The sequence below is a fragment of the Daldinia caldariorum genome (genome assembly GCF_022478825.1).
Source record: "Daldinia caldariorum strain CBS 122874 unplaced genomic scaffold F4812scaffold_18, whole genome shotgun sequence".
Classification (NCBI taxonomy): Eukaryota; Fungi; Ascomycota; class Sordariomycetes; order Xylariales; family Hypoxylaceae; genus Daldinia; species Daldinia caldariorum.
In genome coordinates this window covers 601,861-618,754 of record NW_025953054.1, presented here as the reverse complement: position 1 = coordinate 618,754, position 16,894 = coordinate 601,861, and the positions used below count along the sequence as shown (strand labels likewise).

At 47.3% G+C, this 16,894-nt stretch overlaps 6 protein-coding genes across 6 annotated transcripts; 4 read left to right on the top strand and 2 right to left on the bottom strand.

The window, feature by feature from the left end:
• Positions 1-14: 14 nt before the first annotated feature.
• On the top strand, positions 15-988 carry F4812DRAFT_442101 (Tim10/DDP family zinc finger-domain-containing protein). Its single transcript, XM_047935284.1, has 2 exons — positions 15-243; positions 422-988. Exons 1-2 carry the CDS (start codon positions 126-128, stop codon positions 586-588), a joined length of 285 nt encoding a protein of 94 aa, XP_047787108.1. The 5' UTR covers positions 15-125; the 3' UTR covers positions 589-988.
• F4812DRAFT_442098 (60S ribosomal protein L25) lies at positions 989-2,596 on the bottom strand. The gene is made up of 4 exons (XM_047935283.1): positions 2,268-2,596; positions 1,981-2,048; positions 1,522-1,814; positions 989-1,397 (listed from the first exon to the last, which is right to left on the bottom strand). Exons 1-4 carry the CDS (start codon positions 2,293-2,295, stop codon positions 1,310-1,312), a joined length of 477 nt encoding a protein of 158 aa, XP_047787107.1. The 5' UTR covers positions 2,296-2,596; the 3' UTR covers positions 989-1,309.
• Positions 2,566-4,525, top strand: F4812DRAFT_155191 (putative methyltransferase-domain-containing protein). Its single transcript, XM_047929755.1, has 2 exons — positions 2,566-3,514; positions 3,692-4,525. The coding sequence occupies exons 1-2, from the start codon at positions 2,828-2,830 to the stop codon at positions 3,914-3,916; spliced, it is 912 nt and encodes a 303-aa protein (XP_047787106.1). The 5' UTR covers positions 2,566-2,827; the 3' UTR covers positions 3,917-4,525.
• A 1,306-nt stretch (positions 4,526-5,831) lies between these two features.
• F4812DRAFT_154990 (enolase-phosphatase E1) lies at positions 5,832-8,054 on the bottom strand. Its single transcript, XM_047929754.1, has 3 exons — positions 7,456-8,054; positions 7,292-7,332; positions 5,832-6,946 (listed from the first exon to the last, which is right to left on the bottom strand). The coding sequence occupies exons 1-3, from the start codon at positions 7,496-7,498 to the stop codon at positions 6,302-6,304; spliced, it is 729 nt and encodes a 242-aa protein (XP_047787105.1). The 5' UTR covers positions 7,499-8,054; the 3' UTR covers positions 5,832-6,301.
• A 70-nt stretch (positions 8,055-8,124) lies between these two features.
• On the top strand, positions 8,125-10,184 carry F4812DRAFT_442088 (uncharacterized protein; the record flags this gene model as incomplete). The annotated part of the gene is made up of 2 exons (XM_047935282.1): positions 8,125-9,715; positions 9,776-10,184. A coding segment is annotated over exon 1 (233 nt), but the record flags the coding sequence as incomplete, so codon positions are not given.
• Positions 10,185-13,535: 3,351 nt separating this feature from the next.
• F4812DRAFT_154915 (kinase-like protein) lies at positions 13,536-16,229 on the top strand. Its single transcript, XM_047929753.1, has one exon. It carries the CDS (start codon positions 14,038-14,040, stop codon positions 15,976-15,978), a length of 1,941 nt encoding a protein of 646 aa, XP_047787103.1. The 5' UTR covers positions 13,536-14,037; the 3' UTR covers positions 15,979-16,229.
• The last annotated feature ends 665 nt before the right edge of the window (positions 16,230-16,894 follow it).

Below are 16,894 nucleotides of genomic sequence, written 5' to 3'. Positions count from 1 at the left end.
TCCAAGAAATTTGTGAGAACTACCTAACCTACTTAAACCCCGCGCTACCTACCCCCTACCCCTACTTTTCTCGTATATACCTGCAGTAAGAAACAGCAGCAACAGTAGCAGCAGCAGCAGAAAAAATGTCCGAAGGCAACATCAACCTCAACAACTTCGACCTCGCGAAGCTGAACGAGAGCGACAAGGCGGAACTGCGGCAGTTCTTCGCGAACGAGGGGCAGAAGGCTCGCATTCAGACCAGTACGTATACGTACCTAACGTACCTAACCTACACCCTTCCCTTCCCTTTCTATATCTCTCTTTACGCTTCTTCCCCTTGGGAGGTACCTACACACCTACCTACGTACCCCGAAGCACGCATCATTTCTAGGATGTTCAGAGTCTGTTCCGCTAACCCATCGGCCCCCAAAAACAAAAGCCGTCCACAACCTAACCGACATGTGCTTCCGGAAGTGCGTGACGGGCGCTATACGCAGCGGCAAGCTGGACCGGGCCGAGGAGGGGTGCATGGCCAACTGCGCCGACCGCTTCATCGACGTCAGCCAGCTGACCGTCAAGCACCTGCAGAACATGCGCCAGGGCTAGAAACGGAAACGTCTACGTCAACAACGTCAATGACAACGACAAATGTCAACCTGGACAAGGCGAGGGCGAGGCGAAAACTCGTAGATCCATAGGAGGAGGAGGAAGAAGAATAGGAGAAGGAGGTATACATGGATGGATGGATTGGATTGGATCTGACGATATCCAGTATGCGCTGGCCCCGTGGGGAACAATAAATAAATTACGTTGTGATGGCAGGGACATTGTACGAATAGTTACGAGAGGAGCATGAATGAATGGGAAACCCAGCGTGTGGAAACAAACTATCTCAAACGCGGCATCCGAGGACCGGGTTCAAGGCGCCAAGTGGACGACATACATACAGAAATATACGGTCATAGAATCACCATAAATAGAGCACTTGGGAAAGTTGAAACAGCCAAGGGAAAAAAAGAGAGCAAGAGAGCAGTCTCAAATCATTCGGGACGAGTTTTTAATTCGTGTCTTTTGAGAAATCAATTCTTTTCCGTTGATCTCATCATAAGCCTAGGAAGCCCATAACTAGCCCATCCATTCATTGGGCAAAAAACGCAACGCCGGCCTTTTTGGTATGCATATAGTCCACCTAGACGACTCGAGGTTTGTGTGCCGCGTCTACCTAATCGCGACACGATCTGCCATGTCATCCCGCTTTGCCAAATCACTGCCGAACCACCGCGCGAATCAGGTATTTTCCTCCTCTCAAAACCCGCTAACTAGTTATTTAAACGAGGGCGAGCTTGGTGGCCGCGATGTCGAGGGCATCCACGTCAGCAGTAAGACGGCAGTAAGCCTTCTTGGAGCCGTTGGGTCTAAGTCACGTAGTCAGTAAAACCATAACCACTACCCACTACCCAAGCAATCGTCGTCGAGCCCTCCAACAGAAAGAACTCGAAAACCGGGGTGTGGGAGAAAATGAAAATGAAACAAACGTACCGGATGAGGGTGTTGATCTTGACGGTGTCGATATCGTAGAGCTTCTTGAGGGCCTTCTTGATCTGGGCCTTGTTGGACTTGAGGTTGACGATGAAGACGAGGGTGTTGTTCTCCTCGATCTTCTTCATGGCGCTCTCCGTGTTGAGCGGGTGGACGATGATCTTGTGCTCGTCTAAGCGCGGCTCGTGTGGGATCGACTTGCGCAGGTACTTGGGCGAGCGCGCGAGGCGGACGGTCTTGGGTCGGTGGAAGGTCGTCGACGTGCGCACCTTGCGCTTCTTGTGCGAGTTGTCCTGCCAGAACAACCATTGTTAGCTTTCCAAGACGCAAAGACGTTTTTCTTTTCTTTTTTTCCCCTTTTTTTTTCTTTTTTTTAATTGGGGAGTATATCGATCTTTTATATCACATCGACACATTGAGAGTTGGTTGGTTGGTTGGTATGGTATCATTTTAACTTACACCTCGGAGGGCGGCCTTAGCAGCAGCATTGGCTTGCTTGAGACCCTTCGGCGCCTTGGAGGCACCGCCTGTATAGAAGAAAAAAACCGCATCAGCAAACGCTCTTTTTAATCAGAACTCGCAAAATCTGCTCTGCTCGATGCATCGACCGGGGGGAGAGGCGCGCTCGCGAGGAGCAGCAGCACATCACCAATTCCGACGAATAATCATCGCGTGGGAGGTTTTTGTCGGTATAAACGACTGGAGAGACTTGATCTTGTATCATGGTGGTGGTGATGATAATGTACCTTTCTTCGCAGGAACCTTGGGACCCATTGTGATTTTTGTGCTGGTGGAAGTTGGCGGTTAGTATTGACTTCGCGGTTGTCGTCTCGAGGGGAGGTTGAAAAAAAGATCGAGCGAAGTTCGAGTTGGTCGAAAATTGTTAGATTTTGCAAAATTTCGCTTAGGGTAATTTTTTGCAGTTGTGGGCCTAGGTGCTGCCCATTTTCTGGGTAAACTTCTGCGAAACCTCGGCAGGTGGGCTTACATAAGTACCTACAATGTATCTACTTGGGCTAGTCATCTAGTGCACGTGACATAAAGGGACTTCTTACAACTACACACACTGTGTTCTGTCATCAACTAGGCACGCTTGTATTAGGTATGCAATACAGTACTTTTCATATTATAAGCACTGTCCCTATACCTTTAGAACATTACACGATCTGAACTTTCTCTATCTCAATCTTTTGAATATACCGCTATATTCAGAAAATATATTATTTAAAAATTAAAAAGATAATAGCGACTGCGCTGCAATATCTATCATCTGGCCTATACCATTAACTCGCCAGTGGCCGGTATCATGGGGGTGAATAAAAAAGGCCGGGTGAAGAAAAGCTTAACCACAGGCCGGCCGCCAACGGTCCTGAAGCCGAAATCGATATCGAGAAAAGCTACCCGGACACTCATCAACTCTCACCACGTCCTAGAGAAGAAGAAAGCGCAAGCTATCGCAAAAGGCGACATAGCTGCGCAGGCTGCTATCGAAGCCGAGATCGCTGCTCTAGGCGGCCTCGAAAAATACCAGCAGGCCAGTCTTCAAGGCCAGCGCCTCGACCGCGGAGGGGATAGTTCCCGGGTCCTCATGGAATGGCTTAAGACTATGAGCCCGGGCCTTTCTGATGTTGCTTCTCCTTCTTCTGTTTCTTCTTCTACGAGAGGTGCTGGATTGAGGATGCTCGAAGTGGGTGCGTTAAGCACTGCGAACGCGTGCTCGAAGAGCGGTATCTTCGGCATGGAAAGGATCGACTTGAACAGTCAAAGCGACGGCATTTTACAGCAGGATTTCATGAAGAGGCCGCTGCCGAAGGACGACTCGGAGCGCTTCGATATCATCAGCCTTTCGTTAGTCCTGAATTTCGTCCCAGATGCTATAGGACGGGGCGAAATGCTCCTTAGAACCTTGGAGTTTTTAAAGGAGCCTGATACGCATTACTCATCTCAGCTACGTGATATTTTCCCAAGCTTGTTTATGGTTCTGCCAGCACCGGTAAGTCGATTATCCCAACATCAAAGCTATCCCCTATTTTTTTTTTCTTCCGGCCTCGCCGTCTTCTACCAGTGTATAGTTATTATTACCTAATTGATATTTGCATGTGATGTATGCAAGTAATTTATATATCTGCTTGCTATTGCTACGATAACATCTAACCAATAAATATTGCAGTGCATCACCAACTCGAGGTACATGAACGAGGCTCATATAGACTCTATCATGAATACGCTGGGATACATGAAAGTCCAGAGCAAGACAACCCAGAAACTTGTATACTACCTCTGGGTCAGGAAGTCTGCTGTCCAGTCACCTCTTCCAGCGTTCAAGAAATTGGAGCTTCGATCTGGTCACTCAAGAAATAACTTCGCCATCGTGATCCGCGGCTCATCAGGGTGACAGCCGGGTCTCTAAGTAAGACGCATGCACGCATAGCCACGCCTAATCGATCCCAACATGTCGACAAAAACTTGCGATGGTGGGTACCGTCGCCGCGTCAATCTGATAACGCTCTGGTCGCTTATTCTCTCGAAAGGGCTGCATTCTGCGGTGCGCTACCACCTTGGACCAGTGCTAGTCCTTCTTTCCGCCCCTACCCCTTACTTTATTGTCTCTCAATCTATCCAACGCGTATCCAACTCGACGCATTTCTAGCGGCAAGATAAGTAAGGAGGACACCATTTCTATCTACCTATCGAGATCATCAGTTGGTGGGCTCGTGGTGGTCCTGAACCTACCCCGCAGTTTCTATCGTTTATCTACCCGATAGGCCTGGGTCGAAAGACGTCACCACCAACGACCGCACACCATTCCGATCAGGCGACGTCCGAACCATTTATAGGGGAGACCGATTTCACGGCTTTTTGGGACGCTCCGGGTTTTACATCTAAGGAGAAAACGACCGTGATATCTGACGATCAATTGCCTGATAATTAGTGATGGAGACGCACACCTCACCCACCGCAAGGATCAATTGCTAAAGTTCACAATATGCAGCGATTCCTTCGGTCGTATGTGATTACTTGAGCTAGCGTGATATTGGGGAATATATGGGCGATCCCGGTTGAAACCTATACTGCTGTTTCTCCCGTAGTCGCTACTGTTCTACGCGGCAACTTTATCCGGAAGCTTCATTACGGCCAATGCTTCGTCGCCGAGACTATTGTTTTATGGATGTGCCATAAAAACGACGATATTAGGCCAGGAGAGCGTGTGCCTAGGTTTGGAGCATGGATAATACTATCCACAGATTCGCCGTAGTGAGGTCTGCTCCAAATGGAAGAGGGTTGTTAACTAGCAATGGACCAATGCGATTCGAAGTGACTATCAAGCTCAATGACATACGAGGGCTATTACTTCCTAAGTTACATAATTTCGGCATATCCTGGACACCCAATTGGCCGGCCGCGTCTCCTACTTGTCAAGATGGCGTCTCTGGAATGCGTTCTAGGCCTGTAGGTCGACGACAAGCTCCATTCAGGTTCTCGTAGGAGAGAGTGGTCCCTGCGTAAGCTGAGGCGGCGTCGCTTCAACTGGGGAACTAGTCACGATGGTACTAATTGACGATTCATAGAACAGACCGGAATTGCAAGCGGCAACGACGAGGGTGAGTGCCTTTCTTTACCAATACCAAATGCACACACAGACGCAACATACATACCGGATGGGTCTTGGTTCCAGTTGATGAAGACTAGACCCCGCTTTGGTCAGATGACGGACGGCCGATCGAGCAATCAAATCAAAGACGCTGTTCGTTGCCCAATGTGCACGGTTCTCTTGGTGGTTGGGAAAGCCGATTGCCTTACGAAGTAGAGAATGACGAGTCATGTAGGTAGCAGTGTCCATACGTATGAATGGTTCATTTACCCCGGATTTTTACTCTGTAACACGACAAAGAGACGATTTCCCAGCCACGATCGCCGACCTTCTTTTGCATAAATTAGACTTAGCCAGGACCGTCGTGAAACTATCCACTAGTTTATCATCACGCGTGCGCTTGCGTTGGAGATCGCTGGGGCCGCTGGGGCGCTGCGGGGTTAGGGAAGCCGGTTATGGATGAACTAAATCCAGCTTCACAAACTTGATGCTAGTTTTCATGCTAGTCTTGTGTAAACTCGCGCGTTATTGCCGGAACGATTGGAGGACTAAATGTTATAGTTATCATCGAGCTGTTACTTGCCTCCCGAACGATAAAGGGAGTTAGTTGCTTAGTACTGCCGGCTATAGGAGGGACCACCAGCGATCTATATCGTTGGAGCAACCCGTTTACAATCCCGAGACATCAACGTCCGGTGAGACCAAATGCGACACAGGCACACTTGTCTTCGATCGACTCGAAGAGATGTCGTTACTCTGTTTCAGCTCTGATTCTGTGATAGCCGGCGACTCTCTTATTAAGGAGATACAGTTCTTGGCTTACTAAAGCAGTGGTCGCGTAACTACGGTCCGCTTCAAGCTACAGCTTTGCCGGACTTTGTTTATCACGCTTGGGGAAAATAGGGAACACTTGGATCCTCTAGGAAACGATCGGTCTGCTGATTAGCCTACAAATCGTGAGCTCTTCCCCGTCGAGTCGAGTGCCGGTCGATTTGCCAATCCTTTAGACACCATCAACCGGAGGGACACAGCTCGGATTGGCCCGCTGGTCTAGCCAAGTTACACTTAGTCTTTTCCTTTTAGTCCGATTTGCTTATTCTCATCTCGACTTGTTGTAAGCGCCCCCCGATACGGGGGGCGGTATTGTGCTCGTTGGTTAGCCCTGCTGGCTCATCCCGTGCGGCCCTGTTACTTCGTGCGCACATTGAGATCATCGTCGAGGGAATCAAATGTCTCTATGACTCGTAACCGTTGTGGTACCTCGGGCGATAAAGGTGCATTTCCAGGACGTTGAACGACGATGCTCTGCATACCAGCTTGGATCGCAGCCTCCACTTCCTTAACGTTATCGCTTAGGAATAGCCATTCCGCGGGCGAAAACTCGGGATGTTGATTGGCGATTTTCTTGTAGCTGTCCGTCTCTGTCTTGAGCCCAGCATTGACGGTGTCAAACCAATCTGAGATCAGTGGTGTCAGATCGGACTGGGCGCCGTCTGTGTGGCCGAAGAACAACTTCTGTGCCGCTACAGACCCAGACGAATAGATCATTATATTAAGGCCCTTGCGTTGCCATTCTAAGAGCTTTGCGGCAACGTCCGGAAATAGGGGGGCTTTCAAGTCACCTGAAGCGTATCCCTCCGCCCATAGGTAGCCTTGGAGACTTTTAAGATAGGATATTTTTACATCCTTTTCCACAAGGTCTCTGACGTGTGCTTCTAGCGCATCCTTGGATGAAGAATATTCCGATGGAAATGCGTTCCTATACTTTGCAAAGTCTGGACTATCCCATTGGGTTTTCAATGTCTCCGGGAGAACACTTAGTGCGTAGGGAAACTAGAACTACGTATTAGTTAACGTGGTCTCCTTAATCGCAGGTTCCAGTAAGCAGTAAGCCAACGAAAGCCATCCAGCGTAGCAACGTTGCTAGTTAGCTAGATGTTGAAATACCAAGCAACATAATTCGTCATAATCGGGCAGAAATATCCCCAGACCAACTTGACCCAAGGTTACATAATAGGGATATAGTGGCCCGAGGTTGCTGTAGACGGGCGGCGCATTACATCCATTATCAGGGCAGTTGATCGCCATATTTGGTATACAGGGTCATGCTACAAGGATGGGAGGGTTGGGGGATCTGAGAATTGGAGACAAACGAGGTTTCCGAACAGAATGTCTTACCAGTACATCTTTGACAAATGAGATTGGACAAACTGTGCCCTCTAGAAGGATACGTATTAGTTAGCCAGCAACGCCCAGGCTAATGCGCCCAAAGGTCTAAACTACTAGACGAGGATAATGAAGCAAGGGCAAGGCAAGCTCAGGGCTCAGAAGCTGGTCCTTACCAATATCTAGAAGCACAACTTTCACAGGGCTGGATGGGGCCATGACGATGATTGGGACCGTGGGTCTCCCCGTTCTCTTGGAATATCGTGTTTTTTCTTCTTCTTTCCTTTCGAGATCTTAAGATCTCTCCGAAAATTTCTATCGGGCGGGGGGCGGAAACCAACACTAGTCTACCCGTCGGTATGAAGCGGTGAAGACGAAGGTGAAAAACGTGGTAATAAAAGCATAAAATAATAATTTGACGTGCAGGACAAAAATTTTTCTTCCTTTCTTGCTTCCGCTCCGTATTCAACCCCGACCGAGTATAACACCGAATAGGATAGCAGTGTTTAAGGGAAGAATAAAACCGAAAAAAAAAAATATGCCGTATGGCACACCGCGTCTTAATGCGTGTCGTTGAGAAGGCGGTCAAGAAAAAAATCGAAATGCTCGAATGGTAAGGTGGTAAAAGTTGAATAAGATGGATCCCTAGCCTTGTCCCCCAGGAACGCACTCCATATGACGCTACTGCAACCAATAAGATCTTGGTAGAGTTTAATGCAATAAAGTTATCAATGTTATCAACAGCCCCCAAAGATTCAAGCGGAGGGATTGATAAAAACACCACGATAACGAAATCTTGAAAATCTCAAGAAACCGGAAAGGGGCAGCAACGTGCTCAGCTAGTACCTACAGATACGTAATTAAGCGGGTCTTCAGCAGCGCTAAACAACATTTGAAAACACGATTGTACCTCGTATATCAGATATTGTATATGCATCTGCTGGTGGACCCAAAATCGATAAGTCGATAAGGCTAAAAACAGGATAAGCCACCTTAGCCACTTAAAATGTTAAGACCGAGGACACTATGTACTGCATCTTGTGCATCTTGTGCATCTTTGTACCTCGTGGTCGCGTCTTCTTGCATCCTCTTTGCATCCTCGCTGCATAACCTAATCGGCTACTCAGCCGGAAAACATTGGAGTCCAGCCAACCGAACTTCCAACATGCCAACCTTCCAAATACTTAATCCCCTCTCCCCAGTACGATACAAAGTAAACAAACCACCTGATTGGCATGAGTGAGAAGGCTGTGGTATTGTACGACGTGTGTCCATCCAACTGGATAACCGGTGCGGATTGGTTCCACGGCAATGTATTGTGTCATAGTAATGTATCAATAAACAAGTCTGAGACAGTAAGTTCGAACTCGACTATTTTGAGATACCTGACTATCATGTGTCCTTCGTTACTGGGTTGACTATTGTCTAGCTAGGAAAGTCCCATCACCAATTTGGTATTATTCGTTCTAGTGCCCTACATGCTTGATGACTTACTAGTATTGACTGACACCTTGTCATTCACGCTCGCAGCAAAAACCTCATGCACGAAGGGCACTCACTCCAAGACATACACACTTGGGAGGGTCAACTAACCGCGCGATGATGCATCTCTTAGCCATCCCTCAGCTCTCAGCCACGGCGTTTGTGGACATGGTTCCACCTCTAACTAACCGTGAACAGCGGACACGATTACACTACACTACATAGGTACCTAGTATCTAACAGATAGTAACAACTCAGTCAGGTCCGTCTAATAGGTAAGATATCTAATAGATATCTAAAATGATGTTATATCATATCACTCAACCGCCAAGTAGTTCCGTCAACTTATCTAGGTATTTTTGAGTCCTAATGGCCTAGCAATATAATATCTAGCGCTGTAAATCTGCCCATCGTCTGTCCATTCCCCGGTCTTCACCGCCGGATCGGCTGTATATGTATGTGTGTTCTGTTATTCAACCACGTTTCGCCTGTTGTATTGTAACAGATCGAATGTGTTTCGGGCAGCGTGTGCTGTTGCTGGGTATGCTGGGTATGCTGGGTTCCCCTCCCATCTACTATGTATCCCTCACGCAAATCCCAGCGATCTTTATTAAAGCAAAGCGTTCGATCCGATAAGCGGGGGTTCGTAACGCATTACCTTGAGGCCGTTTGCGGCAAAAAAGAGTCATGTTTTATTTGGGAGGATGCTTTTTTCGGACGAGATCCGAATACTAAGGTATTTTGGGCTTGAAACCGTCAAATGCCATCTTTTCTTTGCGTTGTCAGGTTATGCATGACGACGGCATCTCGGCCACATCGGAAAGGGTAGGAAGACGCTACTGTTTCCGGTCTCTTATGAAGACTACCTAGGCAGGTATCTAAGTTAAGATATTGTACAACTACATAGAAAATGTAGGTGTTGGGTACACATCCATACTAATTACCACCTGGTACCTAGGTAGGTACCTAAGGTTAGTAGAGTCGGGCATACGAATGTGTACGAGAAGAACTTACCGTACTATGTAAGACTCTGCCGTTTTAAGGTCACACGACAGAGATCCGTCCTAAGTTTTCGGGTCTTGGGAACACAATTGTGCTAACTGTCAGACAGTCGCACCCACCACTGGACCACTGTGGAATGTCTTCTTCTTCCAGGCTTGCCGAAAAAAGGGGGCGAGGCGATCAGTCATCCTGCCCTCGTTATTGCATCATGCTCAATTGAGCTCGAGCTTGTCAAATAGCTTTTTTTTTTTTTTTTTTTTAATGCACACGCTACTGTGTAGTTTAGGTAGTGTATCCCCCCCCACAAATCGCGATATCTGCTCTCGTGCGTAGGATTGAATTATACATTCAGTCGCTTTAAGAGGAAATATGATGCCAGCTCGCATTAGAACGGTATCAATTAAAGTCCGACTAGGATTGCCCCAGATTCACTCGGCAAATACCAAGAGAACCAAGTGAACCAAGGAGGGCCCAACAATTCGGGGGGTCGCGATAACGCTTCTGGCGCCGGACGCCGGTAGGGTGCCATCCAATGATCGGGTAACTAACCAATGAAATGAATTGGCAACTCTCTATCGTCTAAATACATACCTACCTTAGGTAGGTACGTAGTAGCATACTGTTCTATCGTTTACAAGCAGCAGCGGAGACTCGATTTAATGGCTACGAAGGCATTTTGAGCTGCTTGAGTTTTCGCGCTCGTCAAACCTTAGGTACCTACCTACATAGTCCTGCCGGCTACGATTCCTCGTCTGAAACGAAAGAATCAACTTTCTTTTAATATGTGTTTCTCTTCTATGCATGTACGTGCGACGCTACGGCCGACTTGGAAGTTGGCGAGCGCCGGTACCTGATTTAAACTCGTTGGCCTTCCTTAAATGCGCGAACCCGACAATGAAGGTGGTGTCGTGCAGCAATTGAAATTACACAAAGGCGGTCAAGTTGGAGCAAAAAGAAACAGATGAAGAAGAGAGAGACAAGAAAATAATAATAATAATATAAGTCTTTTGAACTAGAATTAGAAGTCTGAATAGTCAAAACTTGGAAGTCAAGTAAATACCTTACCATAGTAAGTAGGTAGTTACTAGTCATAAATATTCAAATATAGATATTCATAGTAACCGAATATAATGCAAAGATGCATTGCCCATAAACTTAAGTGATGCAGGCAGAAAGGAGTGCATAACCTTTCAACCAATAAGTAAGCAACCTGTCCAGCCTGTCTTCTAGGTGAAACCGAATATGCTGGAAGACCTGACACGCAGTTCATTGGCTGTCATCATAGGATGACCGTGGGGTCTTTGTAGCAACGTGTTCAAAGTTCTCCCTTTTTTGCCTTTGTGCCTGGAAATCATCAGCAGGCCAGCAGACCCTTCAAAAATGCTGTTCGACAGCTTTTTAACGAAGTACCTTGTTCAAGATACCTTGTTCAAGATATAAAGTGTACATGTAGATCTCTCCAACTGGGAAGGAGGGGTACATGGCTGATTGGTTTCTTTATTCCCTGCTGTCAGCGCTTTTGCAGTGAAGATCTGTTATTGGGGTACTCAGCTTTTAGGTAGATGGCGGTGTGGCGATCCTGAGCTGGGGGGTTCCTAAGAGGTGGTGATCTTATTAGAACTACTGTATACGGTGCACCCGCTAGCGATATTCCTACTGGAGTCCGTGCCTGTCCTCGTGGCCCATGATTCGATGAGGTTCGAGTAGAGCTTGGGAGATTAGGTGATTGAAAGATTACATTACTGTCCCCAATTCAATTTCTCATCAGGAACACTAGGTACCTTACCAGAGCACTAGACTACTACAAGACTGCTCAGTGCAATTTATACTGTGAACAAGTGTACGGTCCAGCCGAATTTCAGAATCGCGTCTGACGAAACAGCTATGTCGGTACCTAATGCACCCCAAATTTTTACACGGGAGTTCCACCATCAGGGTCCTGTTTAGGGACGTACCTTGCTATCTGATGGCGTGGCACGCTGATAAAATTATCCAAAATTATCCAGTGTTCCTATCGTCATTGCCTTCCATTGCTTACTGCTTCTACCACATTAGTACTGTAATTACCTAATGTAATTCGAAACCTAAAGAAACACTTATGCAGCTATTGAGAGCTAAACTACCCCTGTGAAGTATATATACATCATAGCTTATACAAAATTGCTGAGATGATTATGTATTGTATATAGACAAAGAACCTGGCAGTTGTTGCCCGTTGTTTCCTTGCTTGCTCTTTTGTGGTAGGTTCCCCCTTGTTCTTTTAATCCCCCTGGTCACGAACTATGTACATACGTACATAAATCTCCACCAGGCGCAGCACAAGTATACCTTTTTCGCTATGCATTCACGCCATCCATTCTGCCATTGACTGCCTGCATGGCTCCATGGTCGTCCCACCACCCAAAAATGGTCCAGCCCATGTAGGTAGCAGGGTAGGTAGGTATGTATGTTATGTATGTATGTACGTATCTCCCCAGTGAAAAGGTCCAATGAGGGTCAAGCCATATCCACCTCCACAAGAGAAGAGCCAAATTTCGTTGTGCCAATCTCCCCCTTCTGGTTAATAGTCATACAAGGCTTTGCTAGGTATTGTTCTATTCTCTCTTCCAATTCTCATTCTCCATCCCATCTATTTCCTACCGCTTCTTCTTTTTACCGATCGTCCTTCAACGTTTTACTTACTCATCTCTCTATCTTAATCTTCGTTCCGTCGCTCTCTATCCCCTTCTCTCTTATCCACTCAAGCTGTTGATTCCCTGCTTCCGTTTTTCCCAATAAGTGTCAACCAAAGTAACCAACGTAACGAGAGAAAGGGATCTGGATCTTAGCTTCCTATTTCCTATCCCCTCAATTACCCAGTATCATAATTAATAGAAAGCTCTCTTTCCTTTAAGAGTGACTATTCTGGTCTCCTTCATAACTCTTGCTCCTCTTTCCACTCGATCCCCCCCCTAATCGGTCACGACATCTCTCCGCATACCTGATCTGATCCATTCAAACCCGGCCAGCGGTCTTTGTTCCAGTCGAGCCAGTTAATAACAATAAACGACTGACCAAAAAAAGAAAAGAAAAAAAGGAAAAAAAAAGGACGATAAACAATAACCCGGCGCCTCAATTCTTCTCAACTCTATCATCTCTTCCAACCACCAAAGTCCGGATACTAGACTTGTTGATAGCGCCGTTCACCACGTCACACCCGTTCTTGACTCGTAATTTGATTGCCTGGATCCGCACTGAACCGAACCAGGTCCACCTTGCAACAACGACCATTGCTAAACCCACACTTGTTGAACAAGGTCACGAGGAGTCATAACATCATTCCCTAATTAGTGAACTATCGAGCTGAGTTAGCGGGAGTCGATTGCCGTGAAGCTCTTATTTTGGTACGCCCTACATAACCACCAGTATCCCATTTTGTCAGCTCCGATCTCGTGGCCGACCAGTCATTGATAGACTTGGTCATTAAAAAGGAGCCACATTCGCAAAATATCTATCATCCCGCCACATCCTTCAATATCACGACCGTCCTATCTCGAATTGCCATCCAGCTTCCAGCTTAGATGCTATTTAGAGCCAAGGAGTAGTTCACCTGCTCGATAAATCCTTAGGACGCACGCCGCCTTCGGACAACAAGTTGCTTCGATCGATTCGTTGACTCACAGCTCCACCAATATAACAGCAACAGCAACGCAAGATTCAAAAACTCGTTTCCCAAGCTCCGCCAAACCCGAAGCTTGTGACAACAAACACAACCACACTCTTTCAAGATTGAGACTATCGTATCGATGTCCTTATAACGAACTTTTCCTTTCACTCTTTCAGGACCAAAGGTCCACTACCATTCACGATTATTTCGCTTGCTTTCATTTGTCCAACAATTTTCACATACCCTGGATGAGCCTCTGACCTATTGACGACCTGGAGTTATTTGTTTTCTTTTTCTCGTAACAGGCATCTTGTATATCGCTTCCCTACTCTCTCGACTTAACTCACCTCTTTCTTGGATCGAATTGGCAACCTTTTTACTTTCATCTATCGACTTGTTGTTACCTTTCTCGCTCCCCGGCAGCTCTAGCCCCCTCTCTGTACAAGCACTCAACATAAGTTTCTCATCAATTTTCTTCGAGCATTCCGATACCCCTTTTCTCCCTTTCCAAATAGACATTAGGTAAGGGAGGGAAAAGAACTAAACAGTTTTGTACGATCATCCGTGGTTACATACGGGTTTACTTCCATCTCAACTCGAATATTTGTCTCACGTCGAGACAACGGTCATGGAATGCTTGAGAAACAAGTTTCAAAATGGCGTTGTGCTCGACGGGAGGTTTGAAACCATCTCCCCTCTTAATCATGGATCGTTTGGCATGGTCTTCACGGCAAAGGACTTGCAAACCAATAACCTCGTTGCCATCAAGTGCTTGACTAAGAAGGCGGCTGCCGACGAGGCCGGGATCGAATTCGCAGTCGACGAGAGATCCGAGGAGCTGCTTAGCCACCGCAGACTAGGAGCCCATCCCAACATCGTCAACCTGATCCACTCGTTCGAGACCGATGCCCACGTGTACCTTGTCCTCGAATACTGCTCGCGTGGTGATCTCTACGAGGCCATTCGTAACGGATCCGGTCCCCTAGAGACGGAGCATGTTCGTCAGTTCATGATTGAGCTTGTCGACGCCGTTTCGTACATGCACTCGAAGGGGATCTACCACCGAGACATCAAACCCGAGAACATCTTCCTTACCGAATCGGGTTCGATGAAGCTTGGCGATTTTGGGTTGGCTACCACGGACCGATGGAGCTACGAGAGCACGGTCGGGAGCGATAGATACATGTCGCCTGAGCAATATGACTCGGCCGGAGCTGGATACTCGCCGGCCCAGGCTGACATCTGGGCGATCGGTATCTGTCTCCTAAACATTCTCTTTTCTCGAAATCCCTTCACCACCCCGACCGAGGCTGACCCCTTGTTCCTGGATTTCTCGCGTGACAAGCAATCTCTCTTCGATGTCTTCCCTACCATGTCTCAGGATACGTATGAAGTCATCGTACACTGCATGAATCTAGATCCTCAGAAGCGATCCCTGGTTGCTGCTAAGAGCGCTCTTCGCCGCGTTGTTAGCTTCACCACCCTGGAGGAGGCCCTGGATGACTTCTGCACAACCGAACGCTCGACTGTCGCCACCGCCAACCGCGAGCCGCTCCGGACCCCTTCCATTCAGAGTCCTCAGATGGACCAGGGCGCCTTCCCGTGGGCCAAGGCTTTGCACGCAACCCAACCCCAGGCTATCCGTCAACTCAGTGCTATTCCCGACGACGAGAGTTATTCGGAGGATTTGTTTTCCAAGTCAGCAGCTACCACGGACTGGATGTCTGGTACCGCTCTGACGCCTTCGATCTCGTCGGTTCTAACTTCGAATCTCGCAGCATCCATGAATTCGCTCAATGTGTCTCGACCCATGGATGTCCCCGCGCGCACTGTTGCCAGGGTGTCTCCGACGGCTGGTTCGTTACCCATTACCATGTCGAAGCCTAGGCCCATTCTTAACGCTATTTCGATGGTGTTTGGTCGGCAGAAAGATGGCGTCTCCAAGAGCTGGAGCGACATGTGGGATGAGGACGTGGAGGAGGACGAAGAGGAGCGCGCCCGTCAACTACAAGCGCTCAAGGAGCTTAACTCCAGGACCTGGAGTCAGGAGAGCAAGGAGGCTACTAGGACTCCGCGGCAGGATCAGGTATCCTCGCACCAGGCGCCAGCGTCTGATAATGAGAAGCCAGAGGCTTCACCTGTGAACGATACCATTTCAAATGATATAGATGGGGACCTAGTTGCGGATGGATTTTTCTTTCATGAGCCTGTTGCTGTTGTGCAGCCTCAGCATTTTCCCGCTCGTTATTCGCCTCCGTCGAAGCGTACCGGCGTCGACAAGTGGGCAATCCTCGGGGAACGCCGCCGGGCATACGCAGGAGCACGGGAGCCCAAGTCGCCGGATTACTCAACGAAATCCCGACAGTTCAATATTGGATTTAATACTCTACCAGGAGGGATGGGATTTTGGGACCACGCCAATCAACAAAGCCACAAATGGAATCGGGACCACCGCGCGACTTCACGTGAATGTCCGTGGAACAAGGGTCGAGACTGGAACTGGCGTAAGGAGAGACGCCACGATTTCGGTGACGTCGAGTGGGTTGGCCACTGGCAGGAGGCTCATTAGAGCATTTTTATTTCTTCTTTTCAAACTCCTTGCCGGTGTTGCCACTTGTAGTTGTGCTCATCTTTCCACTACCACACGGGATGTTTTTTTTGTCTGAGTCGGGATGCCGCCCTGCCTGCTGCTTTCTTTCGTTGTATCCTCTACACGCCACATGTCGTTCTTAATAATTGTTAAGTTTGGTAGTCACCTCCAGGCGCAGAGGAGACGAGGTTGTAAAAAAAAAATTAGACGACTTTTACTTTTTCCCTCGACATACACCTTTTTTTGGCTTCGGTTTTTGGTTCTCGGTTGGGATCACGGAATCACCAATCATCATTATTTTCGCAGTTTGGCAAAACAAAAAAACTCATGTTCGGCGGCAGCAAGCAACGACTTAAAAAGGCACACATTCCCTTCTCTCACAGCAGAACTTCCCGGTGGATTGATCTAGCATTAACTCGCTCTCTAGGTATTAGATATCTCCACAGATTATTGAAGAATACCAGAAGTTACCCACTCAATTATGTTTGGCCCGCTTGGTCATGGTGATTTGTATATTGTATTGTATTGTATTAGATGTGAATTGAATTCTCTCTATCTCCTTCTTGGAGGGTTTAAAAAAGAGAGGTTTGTACAATTAGTTGTGTTATTAGTATTAGCATTAGCATTAGCATTAGTATATAATCCTTGTAATAATAACAAAAAGACAAGACATGTATATAGCTTTCACGCAATGGTTGGCTTTACGAAGTAAAATCGATTGTGACATTGGATCTTAGCAAGGTAAGGTTTAACTAGATTCTTGATTGGTGACAAGTGTATACTGTCTTATAATGTCTCGATCAAAGGTATATTATATTACTCCCAGGCCATGACCTTTAATTCTCTTCGGAATTATTAGGTACCTGCCTTAGCTAAGGTTTTCTTTTAATGTTTC

Excerpts from the sequence above, each read along its gene's own strand:
- F4812DRAFT_442098 (XM_047935283.1), bottom strand. The coding sequence starts at position 2,295 with ATGGGTCCCAAGGTTCCTGCGAAGAAAG. Across the intron at positions 2,049-2,267 it reads CAAGGTTCCTGCGAAGAAAG|GCGGTGCCTCCAAGGCGCCG; the intron begins GTACATTATCAT and ends TCTTCTATACAG. Across the intron at positions 1,815-1,980 it reads CTAAGGCCGCCCTCCGAGGT|GACAACTCGCACAAGAAGCG; the intron begins GTAAGTTAAAAT and ends TTGTTCTGGCAG.
- F4812DRAFT_155191 (XM_047929755.1), top strand. The coding sequence starts at position 2,828 with ATGGGGGTGAATAAAAAAGGCCGGGTGAAGAAAAGCTTAACCACAGGC. Across the intron at positions 3,515-3,691 it reads TTATGGTTCTGCCAGCACCG|TGCATCACCAACTCGAGGTA; the intron begins GTAAGTCGATTA and ends TAAATATTGCAG.
- F4812DRAFT_154915 (XM_047929753.1), top strand. The coding sequence starts at position 14,038 with ATGGAATGCTTGAGAAACAAGTTTCAAAATGGCGTTGTGCTCGACGGG.
- F4812DRAFT_442101 (XM_047935284.1), top strand. The coding sequence starts at position 126 with ATGTCCGAAGGCAACATCAACCTCAACAACTTCGACCTCGCGAAGCTG. Across the intron at positions 244-421 it reads GAAGGCTCGCATTCAGACCA|CCGTCCACAACCTAACCGAC; the intron begins GTACGTATACGT and ends CAAAAACAAAAG.
- F4812DRAFT_154990 (XM_047929754.1), bottom strand. The coding sequence starts at position 7,498 with ATGGCCCCATCCAGCCCTGTGAAAGTTGTGCTTCTAGATATTG. Across the intron at positions 7,333-7,455 it reads AGTTGTGCTTCTAGATATTG|AGGGCACAGTTTGTCCAATC; the intron begins GTAAGGACCAGC and ends GTATCCTTCTAG. Across the intron at positions 6,947-7,291 it reads CATTTGTCAAAGATGTACTG|TTTCCCTACGCACTAAGTGT; the intron begins GTAAGACATTCT and ends ACGTAGTTCTAG.